Source organism: Phaethon aethereus, assembly GCF_964289735.1.
Source record: "Phaethon aethereus genome assembly, chromosome: 2".
Classification (NCBI taxonomy): Eukaryota; Metazoa; Chordata; class Aves; order Phaethontiformes; family Phaethontidae; genus Phaethon; species Phaethon aethereus.
Genome location: NC_138582.1, coordinates 136241745 through 136254708, shown reverse-complemented (window position 1 = coordinate 136254708; position 12964 = coordinate 136241745). Strand labels below are relative to the sequence as shown.

Below are 12964 nucleotides of genomic sequence, written 5' to 3'. Positions count from 1 at the left end.
AGAGGTCTGAAGCACTGAATCCTTTTTACATGACTGATCTCTGGCCAGGCTACCAAATCTCAGACAACTTCCAAAGATGATGATGTGGTGGACAGCCATCAGCTTCTGGATTATCAACCAAGTTTTCCAGTTATGTTGGCTGTTTCTTCTCAGCCAGGCCCACACTGTGAGCCAAAGGCAGATGTCCTTGATTGGTTTCAATTCCAAGAGAAAAGCCTAGTAAAACAGTGAATGACTTAGAAGATCTGCACTGCTGAAAGGTGAAGGACAAAATTACTTCTCCTGAATTTCAGAAACTGCTTGGAATTTCTCACATAAGTTTGCATGGTACCTTATTCAAAGCATTATCAACTTTTCTTTTTAATTTCATCGAATTTAGGTAGCAAATTCCCTAACTTGACAGAGAGATCCAGGCACTTTTGTTATTCAGAGTTCCCAGGACAAGCGTAGAAGTAACGGTAAGGAAGTAAATGGCAGGAAACATCCACTCTATTATCAGCATAACTGGAAGTTTATTGATGTCATCAATCAAAAAAATGGAGAAAAGAACATTCAGAATGTCATCAAATGTACTGATCATACAAAGAGAGGGACAGAACAGTAAATTTAAACCCAGAAAACATTAAAGCAGGTGCTTTGAATTCATAAACTAGTAATTTCTACTTCTCTAAAGGGAGAAAATGATAGATTAATTTTAAGTAAGCCTTTGGACAGTCTAGAAACATACACAGGTAAGTGGTTCAGAATCTGGAGAGAAACACAGAAGCAGAGGACAGTGACAACCTGCAGACGAAAGCTTTCAGAGAGTTTCTCTGATTTTCCACATTGATAAATGGAGCAGAAGGCAGAACCAAGGAACCATGTTTTCAACGTTGGTGCTACCAGGAACTATGCAGTCCCTGTCTTTCACTGTCAGCAGCAGAGTAGCTCTCGCCATTCCCACCCCATACCCATATCCCCAAACCACAAGGGAAACTGATCCAGCTGGAAAATAACCCCACAAGAAAGGTATATTTATTTTATCTTTCAGCTGCATTATTCCTTGCGTCTCTTCACAGAGCAGCACAATGTGGGGCAGCCCGAGGCTGGGGACAAGCAGTCGGGGCAGGGATGCTGCCGACGGCACAGTCACGGAAGCGATGCCCGAGGACCCAAAGACTGCAAAGTGACTGCAACTGCTTGGCTTTGCCTCAGCTATGCTCGCGTTTTTAAAAAATACCCCCCTGGCCCTCAGCAGTTCAAAGTCCAACCCAATTCCAACTTGCTGGGATCCCCAAGCCACCTCTCAAGGGTCTCAAAGCAATTCATCAACATTCATTAACTACCGCAGGTTTTATAGCACCCCTTCAAGGTCCTACATGTTTAACACCCCATTTTATATCTGGGTAAACAAAGGTGCAGAGAAGTGACAGGACTTGAAGAAGGTTACATATTAAATAACCAATGGAGTCAGAAATAAAAATTCAATGTTCTGGCTCCCAGATTTCTGTTTTAGCCTGCTAAATACCACATGCCCTTTTTACCCCTTTCAGCCCAGTAGCTAAAGTATTGTCCCATACAAGAATGAGTCACTGTTCCACACCAAAGAAAGCCCAGCAGGCAAAATGTGTATGTGGAATTTCCTTCTATACAAAGTAGTTTAATGTTACAGAATAAATCAAAGAGGAGCAAATTAGGCTTTCTTTTCTTTTAAACACTAGGCTGAGCATCTGGAGGAAAGAAAGTATTATGGGAATATATAACTTGACTCAAAGAAAAAAGAGTGAGCTTCCCACTCAACATGTTCCTATACTGTGCTCACAACACATCATGTGCATACAAGCATGACTCCTCTCCAGTGCTTCATTTTTACTGAAGAAGGACCATATCACCTCACTGCTATTTTGCGCTCCTGGCAAGAGGGCATTCTCCTCCAAAACTCTGGCCATGTTAAATAGGCTCAACAAAAGGAACAGTAAGCCCTCTTAAAACTATATAGTAAATAAAAATACTCTTCTTATTAACAAAAGGGTTGCAAAAGACTGAAACAAAGCTTTTCCTGGCAGCCAGACGATCCCAGTCCTGCATCTGAGCAGGAGGATCCTTATCTCTGGCAAACTTCTTCCATTTCAAAAAGATGCCTGTGCCTGTTCTGCACTGAAAAAAATCCTAGGGCCTGCAGAAGTCTTTTCTTCACAGAAGATAAAGAGTTTGGCTTATGAAGAACAGGTGATCACCTGAGGCTATGCATTCATTCCAGCAGATGAAAAATTGACCGTCTGGAATAGGACGCTCCCTCCAGAACATGACAGAACTAGATTCAAGTCCCTGTTCCTCCTGATTCAGACCAGAGACTTGAACTTCAGGTTACCTCCACAACAAGCATGTACCTACCTCTTCATTACTTACTCTTACTCAACGCGTCAACACAGAGCTATAAACTTACAGCCTCACTGATAGACTAACTTTTTTTCTTGGCTTGTAGATGAAGACTATGTCAAAATGGCAAACTGTCATCTTAGCCTGGTACAGCTCTCTCTGCTAACACTGGCGTATCTAAGAGGTAGGAAGGGAAATAGCAAACTCCTGTGCTGACATGCTAAATCTGTTCTATTTCAATGACTTCAGACATCTCTACCATCTCATGGCTACTCAAGCCACAAAAGTTTCTGCAAAAACTTTTACTGTGCTCTGGTTGTTATGTCCACTTGATCCACAGTTCTGCAAGAGGTGCAGAATAGCCTCCAAAAGCCAAAAGCAGTAAATCTGCCCTTAAGCTACCCAATGTATCTGGCCCAGCTAGAACAGTTACAACAAAAGCAGCAACAAGGGTTTTTTTTTTAAATTAAAGCACAGATTTCAGTCACTGACTGCATTGAGACATCATTTGACATCATCGTATTGAAGAGTATTTTTCCCTCAGAGCCCTGATTGCTGACCATCAGTTCAACAGTACATCAGGACAGGGCCATGGCTTTGTTAAGTTAAGAAAAACTGCAGCTCTGGACACGTCCTGATGTTCATTCTTGTCTCTTTGCAGGCGTCCAGCTGGACAGGTAGCTGCACCCTAAACCTAAAATAACCTTGATGTGTCATGGCTGGAATTTCCTCAAGAAATTCCTCGGTCGTGAGTAATCTATACAACCTGAGGGTCTAAATCGTTAATCTTCTTTTGTAAGTCTTTTAACAGCTCAGCCCAGCCACTAACCTGCTTCAATGAGCGAATAATCTGTCTTCTTAATGAGACCACTGATTACAAAAGTTAGTACTCAGTAAATTAACAAAACTGTTCTTCAGTATCTGTTGTCCTTCTGAAAACTTACCTGCTCCCTAGAATATAACTCTTTCATCTTAAACTGGCTAAGCCACAGAATCAATACATTCAAGCTGTATGTACTCACACACTTTTAAACAGTATGTAACTAATTAATATATTCATTAAACTGTAAAGAGATTACAACACAGATTTAGGAAACATTCCCTTCCCCACTGATGCACGGAAGTACTAGAAGAGCCCCAGCCTAGAATATGATTTATAGAGTTGAAGAAATTAATTCCTATTCTTTAGTTCTCTAATGAATACATTAGAGAATTTTAAATTTCCTTTGAACATCAGTGTCAATTGGTAGAAAGCTTATTCTGTTGACCTGATGATGATGACAATATTATAATCTAAAGAATATTTTCCTCATATTGATGAGGTGAAAAACGCTTTTACAATTTTACTAAGACAACAACACTATAAACAGACATGATTTTCTTAATCAGTGCAACGCTTCATCGAAATAATAACTGGAAATACTGTACAAACAGTATCACATCTATTACAAAGGCATTATTTAATTGAGCCTGTAGCTGCTTAAAGGAGTTCCAAAAAAAAATGTTTTAGTGCAAATGTGCCTCAAACGCATCTCAAATGTATGCTTGAGCAAAAAAAGCTGTGATAAATTACTTCAAATGGCTTTATGTACAGAGCTTGCTTTCTATATTATAATTAACGCTAACAGCAAGCAAACTTCTCAAAAAAGCAGGCTCATTTTAGAGCTCAATATTCCCATACAGATTTTTCATCTATTTTCTGTCAAAGCAATTGTTTTAAAGGAATGAAATATTTAAATAACATAAAAATACAAATATTCAATTTTACATTTCCCTAGGCCTATGAATGTGCTTTGCATGTAATGATAAAATTAGAACTGGAAGCTTGCATAGTTATTTTTACTCTAGCCCACATCTGGTATTAAAATAATTTCTGTGCATTTTAGACAACCATTTAATTTTATTTATTTATCAATACATTGAATCTTATTGTAGGAATGCAACAGCACAGAGAAGTAGCTTACCTGCCTATTTAGAAACTTATTTACTACTATTTACTTTCTAATCATTAGCAAACTGATGTTTTAGGAAACCTAACACATGTGGTAGGTTCAGTCCCTTAAATTAAGAACCTTATTCTAACACATTAGCAAGTGGGAGTGGGGGGAAAAAAAAAATCACTATAATTTAGGGGTTTTTTCCCTCTGCAAGTCTGTGAGCACCATTACAGTTAGAGCACTTTGCAAACATTATATTCACCAGAGGAAGCTGGCACTGTGCGCTACAGAAGAACACTAATTCCAATATACCAGTCTAACCTGATCACAGCAAGCTTGCGGTGCCAAAAACAAATAAGCAGCTCATACATCATAGAGTTTTAGTACAAAACTTTTTAAATTATAGGACTTTTTCAGCACACTTTTTTATAAATAAATAAAACCCATAAATCTAAAAAGAAAGGATAGCATACCAGAAACCTGAAACAAAAGCAGTATGGACTTTCCGACTTGGGTACTTGAAGTATGAAGTAAAAATGTATGTGCGCACAAAATCATCATATACATGTATATATACACCCCAATTTTACACCCTCCAGAACACATTCAAACTGAAGGAATCCCTTCTCTCTCCCACTACGGTTCCAGATCGAGCTCTCCTCCAGCGAACCACCCAGCTGTCACGTTTTCCCTCTTCCAGACCATTTGCTTTCTCTGAGAAAAAAAAAATTATATTTCATCTCCTTCTGAACCATCCATGCTTCACCTGCCCATTGTGGGCCACAGACCTCCAACACCACACCTTGAAGAATACCTTTAGGTACTTTATCTGCCCGAAAACATCTGGAAGACCAGATCCTTGTTATCTGCCTTTCCTACGTGAGTCACAAAGTTCTGTCCTCAAACTCGGATGAAGATGGTGATTATTTATTTGAACGACAGGAGGGCTCACCAGTCCTCCTCGCAGCCTAGCTACCCATGGCGCTCCACACCCCATTCACTGTACAGGAAGAAAGTTACTGGGGTCAATGGGTACCAAATTCTTCAGTTAGGCCGAGAGCTCTTCCTTCTTCAAAGAAAAGTACAAGAGTCAGCAAAGCCCCATCATACTACATTTGTGTTTGCTGTTAATGCTGGAAAACCATGCGAGGTTGTACTCATCTGAAGGGGTGTGCCTTAGAAACATGGTGGGTAGCATCAGAGCAGCCCCAACTCCATTTCCCATCACGTGCGTGGGACGGAGTACGCAGGGAGGAATTGCGCATACGCACAATTCTAACCCTGCGTTCAAGTTGCGGGTTTTTTTGCATATTCCTAGAGGAGAACGAACCAGAACTCTGCTTTGGCAAAAAATTCCCCCTTGGCCATCTTGGAAAGAGCAGCTTTACGTCCAGGCGGGTTACAAACCCCCCAGCCTGGAACAGCGACGCTGCCCCGGGCTGGCTGCGACACACAGCCCTGCAAACCAGCAGCAACTTCTGCTTCCAGATGGGCTGCCTGGAGGCCAGCCCGGCCCGCCGGCTCTCCAAAGGTGGGGAGAGGAGCCTGGCTGAGTGTTCCGGCCTCTCATTTACAGACCGAACGCCGTCCCTTTGAGGAAGGCAGATCATCCGTGAAAGCGCAGTTTGAGCTCCCCAGGAGGGAGAGCTAGTGAAAGCCTCAGCGCAGGGACCCTTCTTGAGAAATGAGGGTCCTGCGAAGAACAGGCAGAGCCGCTCCATTTTACTGCCTACATCGAGTGCCCTTTACCCTGTGTTTCTAAGAAAGTAATGTAAGAGTAAGCTATGCTTTTAAAAGTAATACAAAGGAAACCAGACAGATGGGCATGCTACACATCCTTCTGTAAGGACACCACACCCTGACCATGTTCCTGTAACATTTACGACGAGCAGAAGGGACTGGGCAGTAAGCCAGTGCCAATGAATCCGCCATCGCTTCTGTAGCAGCAGGGCGAGACAGGAAGGTCTGAAAGCCCGCACCCGAGCGGTGCTCACTACCACCCAGCCCGCTGCTTTTCTCCATGGAGAGGGCACAGCTGCCCGGGGCAGGGAGCTCTGCCCAGCCAGCCCAACCCCGCCAGCCGCACGTGCGCCAGGGCAGCTCTCGGACCACACGGGAGGAAGGGAGGGAGAGGAAGGGATGGAAGCTCACATCTTCCTGAACGTATGTGACCCACCGCCCCCACTGCAGCAAAGCATGTTGGGTTTTTTTCCCAGTCAAAGGAAATTACCCGAGTCAGCTCAACTGAGGACCCTGCGACAGACCTTGCCCATGTTCGGTAATGCCTTCTTGGTGACTATTCCTAAGGAAATCATTAGGCTGGCTGGGGGCTTAGCAAACAGACCCGCACCGAGGACTGCAAGACTCACAGCTGGGCACGGGCTGCCGGGGCTGTCAGGCACAGCCACATCACCTCCCACCCGACAACCGGCACCGTGCAGAACGAGGCTGGGGGAGCACACCATAACTCGGCATTGCCAGCACTAGCTGTAAGACGCTCCCCTCCCAGAAATAAAGGGCACACGAGGAACGACCTGTGCTTCTGCAGTCTCCCAGGTGACATTTCTCCTTCCTGCCACCTCCTAGGTCTAAAGGCACATCCTTGCCCGTGGGCAGTTAACCGCCACGCTACGCCGCTCAGCATGGGTACGAGCAGCTTGCTCTCGCTCCCGCTAAACTGAAGTCACTCATCTCCTAAATAGCAGCAATTGCTAAGTACCATACTTTTCAAAGGAGAAGAAAAGCTGAGCACTTCTTTCCTTTCCATTTTTGGAACTGCGCTGTGATCTGTGCAGCTACAGAGCTGCAGCTGACACCACATCGCCCTGTGCAATGGCTGGAGTAAGCAGCAAAAATATCCACCGAATTTCTGGAGTATCAGTCCCAGCATTCCCCTCTACCCTTTGCCCACAGCATCTGTAATCTTGCTTCCAAATCCTGAAACACAATTAGAAACCTTCCCTGGCTTCAAATCTTCTTTACTTAAGCACCTAAGCTTTTAATTGCGCTTTGCTGATATGGTTTAAAGATATATGGAAATTCTGCCAGATATCCATGGCTAGTGGATCAGCTGAGGAACAATTCAAGCTCAGGGATTTGAGCCTGGCTAATTATCCTCCTCCCTCGTGCTCACCTACTGATACAATTACATATATAACTACACCAGCCTAGACCTTATACGCTGCCGAACAGAACAGCATGAAAGTCTGAAATAAGATTTCATCTTTCTCTTTTCCTTTGTGCAGGCTTACTTCAGTAGGAATGAGCTTGCAGATGAGCTGAAAAGTATTTCTTTTCTAAAGCACATGCCTTTTTTCTACTGTCCAGTGAGCAGAAAATGGAATAAATTATATATACATTAAAGCAAGACACATGAGGACTAGATGGGATTTTTGTTGTTTCTTGCAGTTATTATCCTGGGCACCTTTAGATGAATATGCAATCAAAATAGAAATCTTTACCAGGAGAGCAAAATTAGGATACATTGTGCTATCAGCAGAGCAGTCAAGTTTTAGTGCATTTTCAATCCAGTTATTAACATCTGAATAAGTGCTTTCAGAAGCAATAAACAGAACGCTGCTTTCTTCAGTGTAACTTCTGGTTGAAAACACATTTTTTAAAGAAACTGCTGAATTCCTACCCAGACCATTCTTTTCAATTCACACTGAAAAGCTCTAGACAATGCTTGCATCCAAATATACCAGCAGCAAAGTAATTTTCTATAAGACAATTTAAAGTAAGTACTTTAAGCACGCATATACCTTACATATTATTTAAATACACCCTAAAATCCAAATATTTCGCAATCATTTACAACAATTTGGTAGAAAGCATCCTGAAATCATCTGCTACTTCCTATCTGTGTAAGATATTGGTAACAGTAACTGACAGTTAATGACAACATAATAATTTAAGTGTGTTGACGATTATTGAACTGAACACACCTCAGAGAAATGTAAATGCCAGAGCAGAGCAGCTACAGCCCCATGACTAATGTGTGCCCCGGATTCTGACCATCAGCTTTGCTAGTTCAGTTTTGTGGCCGCAATCTTCCTCCCCTACCAGAAAGAAACAAAAAAAATCCAAACAAGAAATGTCTTACTTGTTCTGCCTTCTCCGGGGGTTTTCTATCCGCCTGCAAAAACTGGCAGTTTTCTCTCGCCAGCTTCTGGACCAGCTCAATCCGTCCGATGTCATCTCTTCCCTGAAGCTTGCACAAAACCCCTGCCTTAAGGGTGGGAGAAAGAGCAAACAGATACTTAAATCCACAATCCCAGGACATGACACCGCCACAAATTTCAACCTTATAAGGAACGCATCTGTTTTCTCATATTTGCGGTGCTTCGGTGCTGCTTGCTGAACACAAACAAGTTGCTGCTTCCTGGGAAACAACTGGAGAGGAGCTGAGGCACATCTGAATCTCCAAATGTATCTACTTTGGAGGAACGAAGGCAGAGCTAACTAAGTCAACCGCTCCTCTGCGTGTGACTATCAGATACGCTGTGTTTTATTTGTTCCTGTCAGCCTGTTTCCTGTTACATAAGAGAACAAGAGCAAGAGGTTAAAAACTCATGGGAAAGTTAGCCAGGAACAGCCCTGGAAAAAGAATGAAGCACAACACAAGGCACTCCTAAAAATAACAGGCTACAACTCCCTCTGCTCCCACTCCAACCATTTTTCACGTATGCAAGTCTCCAGCATTAAAAGACAGTTGTGCCGCATTTATTTATTCTGTAAATAACAAATCAATTCCTCCTGATTTTGCTTAGGGAAGAAAATGAGTTCTGCTTTAAAAACTACATTAGAACTATTTTTTGGGGTAATATTCTGCCAGTTGTTCAAGTTTTGCTGATAGCATTTCGTCAAAACATTCAGCACTTTATAAAACTGGTTGTTTTATAAAAATGCCACATAGATATACATAAAGACGGATACATGCATCCACACAGGCATACCAGACACATCACAAAGTTAGCTGATGAGGGCTGAATCAAAGCCTGCAAAGTCAGCGGCTAATATCACTGTCCATGGCTTGGTCATGGATATAGCCTCTGTGGAACTGAGACCTGGCTCGATGATACTGCTTGGCTTTTATTAGCCCAGATGTTTCCTGATGGGGAACATGGGCCAGGCATGTGGTGTGGCTATGGTATTGCAATCTGACTTCAAAGGCCATCTGCAAATCAACCTTTTTCCCCCACTTCCTCCACGCTTTTCTTTCTGCTGTTCATCCTGAGTTTTACTGAATCAGTATGTACTCCAAAACTCATAAAAGATCTTATGAGTCAGGACCAAAAGCCAGGGATGCTCTGACCACTAACCCATAGTGCCATGCAGGCTCCATTCCTTTGGCCTTGAGAAACTCCTGCCCATGACAGCTGAAGGCATGAGAGTGCCCACCCAAACCATCCTGCAGTCTGCTGTTTCTACAAGGAAGAGGGAGATGTGGGTTAAGGTTTCTTCAGCTGAAGCGGGTAAAAAATCCATTTTCTGAATAAGTGCTTTAACACTGGTGGAAAAAAAATAGGTTCCATGACCAAGTCCAAAGAGTCATCCTTACTGAATTACTTGAAAGAAATTTTTACACGCCTACATTCCTCCAGTCTGGCTGAAGGCATCTCCTCCCAAGTCTGCATCGGGCACTTGTGCTCTGGAGAAGGAAAGAATTTCAGATACAGCCTGTGCTTTGCATGTCCTATGCTTAGTCCCCCCTCCCCAGGAACCCAGCTTTCCCACATAAGGAACCTACGTGCTACTTTGAAAGTCAGAAATCCACTGAGAAAATAAGCAATTGCAGTGCCTAGACTGAAGGTCCTTACATCTTCTATGAGATTAGCTCAGTATCTTCTAAATAGAAGACACATTTATAAACCAGTTCTGACACACCGTTAAAACCTGCAGATCAGGAGTGAGACTGATTTTATCAAATGTGGAAGAATATACTGAACTAGTTGTTCAGACTCATTTAATCAATAGAGAAAAAGAGGTATTTGAGAATTATTTTTTTTTTTTTACTCCACAGTAGACATTTAAAAATGGTCAGATGAGCTGGTTCCTAAGATTCTCCTCTTTTTTTCTGTAATTTACACAGGGAACCTAGGCAATCGTCACAGACTTGGCTGAGGTCTGATGTCTGCACTTCACAACACTTTGATGGCCTGGGGACAGCAACTAGAGCCAAAGCTGCTTACTTCATGGCTTTGGGATGCTTCTAGCAGGGAGTATAACATCTGTGTGCTGTAATCCCCCCAGGCTTGTAGGCTAAGGTCAACTCCAAATGTTATGACCTATTAAGGGTTTGGGGCTATAAAGATGTGTGTGAGGCACTTCTCACACCTTCATGTTGCGCCCAGACAAGTCAGGCCATGACCTATGAGTGCATAGGTGGTTACGAGGACCTGTACTTCAAGTGTCAGATGGACATCAACAGAAATGTAGTGTTCACTCTGCTGAACAAATATTTATTGATCTTCAGTGTATGAAGCAAAGCCCAATGGTTAAAACCACTTATGTGAAGATGAGAAAGGGCAACTTCACTTTTGGGGTAACAGTTAGCTTCAGTATGTTCAAGTGGAAGAAACATCCCAGACAAGGACAACCTTTTGAACACATGGGCCTCGCTCTCTTTCACCCCTTGCCTTCTGCCTGTGTCCAGATAGAGCATATTACTGCTTTCTGCATGGATGAGCACCCCAGGGAAGAAGTAGCTCTAGATACAAGCCCATTAGTCCTGCCACAAATATGGTCTGTATTCAGAGTGGCAATTTCATTAAAGAATCCTATCGTTCTGTTTTAAACAACCACCAGGAAGAATCTTACATTTTAACATGTTTCCTCCTTCCCCAGCTATGCTTTAATTTAAAGAATTGCAGGGAACATCAAAAATGTATTTATTTTATTTGGTTTCCAGAGGATAAAAGGTCAACTAAAAAATTCTGGGGAGTGCTAAGGTATTATTAAGTTAATTGTACATGCTTAGCTCTGGGAGTAAACAATGTACTTGAAATACAAAAGGCTAAACATGCTTTTTCATAATTAAGAAGAAAAATATTATTCCCTCACTTTTAATTCTGATTTCCTCAATTATGCTGACTTTCCACTATAAATCTTTCTGCTAAATATTTATAAGAAAGCATTCAGGTCAACTAATTAATTAATTGATGACAGTCTCTAACAGCTGGTTGGGAAGATGTTGATAGAGTCTCCTATTACTGGTCATTTTCACTTGTCAATATAAATTTAATTTTCAAGCAGTATCTTTGAAGCTCTTTGTTAGACGAAAGGGTAAAGGCAAGCAAAGCGCAATTTCGATTTCTACTTTGTGTGGGCACACAGCCTACAAAATCCTGCATGCTCAAATGTTGGTGCTTAGTCCTCTAATTCATGTACACCAACAGAGATACAAGTACTAACTTATGTGAAGATGAAAATCACAAAGTTGCATATTTTAACTGGCTTTAATTTCATGAATGATAAAAGAACATAGGAGCTTTATACTAAGGCTTTAGTACCATTCACAGAACAAAATTACTATAATTAAAGGTGTTTATACAATATTTGAAATTAAATAAAAACACTTTATGGGAAGGAAAGTAAATTAGTCACTACTGAGGCTGGAAAAGCAAAGATGCTGACAACACATTTTCTATTTCAGCACATCCATTGGAAAATATTCCCTCTGCAAAGGCCATGAATGAATATGCTAGCAGTGACACAGAGGTGAATTAAGACAGCCCTAGGCAGACAGGATGGGGTTTTTTATTTACATTATTTCCATTGTTTACAGCATGCTTGCTTTTAAAAAATGCCTGTACTGATTTTTTTCCACACTTCTATCAGTTCTGTCAACTAACTTCAATGTAAGTCAAGCCTCCAACCCGCAGCGGTGGTTAGAGCAGGCACAACACCCTTCAACTCTGCTAACAGAAGAGGTTTGTGGTGGTTTGTTTTTTTCCCACTGCACCTCTGTCTCCTTCTGTGTCTGGTGAAAACGACGTAATTATTACAGGCTTCACCTTTGATCAACCCAAAAACACTGCCTCAAAAGGTCATTTGCTTTGCTTCAGTCACATGCAGTCTCACTAAAGTGGGGAAAAAAAAATCATTCACACCCTCAAACCAAACTGTATTTGGTGTTCGCAGGATGTCGTTTTTATGGCACTGACAAACAAGCTGGAGCAACAGCTGCTTCGATAATGCTTCCACTCTCCTCCCAGTTGGGCACTTGAACACTTTTGTTAACAGCTCACTTAATAATTGTTTAATTTTAAATGTGTTTCAAATTCTTTCAAATTTTAGAAGCTGGTTTCCAGCCAAATAAAAGCTAAGCGAATCAATATCCAATAATAAATTCTAATGGGTTTTTATAATCTACCCATGTAATCTTATTAGCTGGCTACTTAGGAGCTTTGAGCACACATGTCGTAGTCTTTCTTTTTACATCTCTGACATAAAATGTGAACAAACATTTTAAAATAATAATAATAAATACAACAATCAAGTAGAACTAAGCATATATGAAACACAGACAAAAAAAACCCCACAAAACAGAAAGACAGATTTTTTTGTACAGTGAGGTCACTATTTCCGCTTGGGTCTTTTCTATAGCTGTGTAATGCACACCTGAGCTCTACAAGACTGAACCTCAACCCCACACTCATGTGAATTAG

General features: G+C 41.7%; 1 protein-coding gene across 1 annotated transcript in view; it reads right to left on the bottom strand.

Annotated features, from left to right (window-relative positions):
• Positions 1-12964, bottom strand: part of RAPGEF5 (Rap guanine nucleotide exchange factor 5) — a gene marked incomplete at its 3' end in the record, with an annotated part of 161230 nt that overhangs the window by 84655 nt on the left and 63611 nt on the right. Inside the window, exon 9 of the mRNA XM_082015389.1 lies at positions 8398-8523. Coding sequence (XP_081871515.1) covers positions 8398-8523 — 126 coding nt within the window. The remainder of the gene's footprint in view (positions 1-8397; positions 8524-12964) is intronic.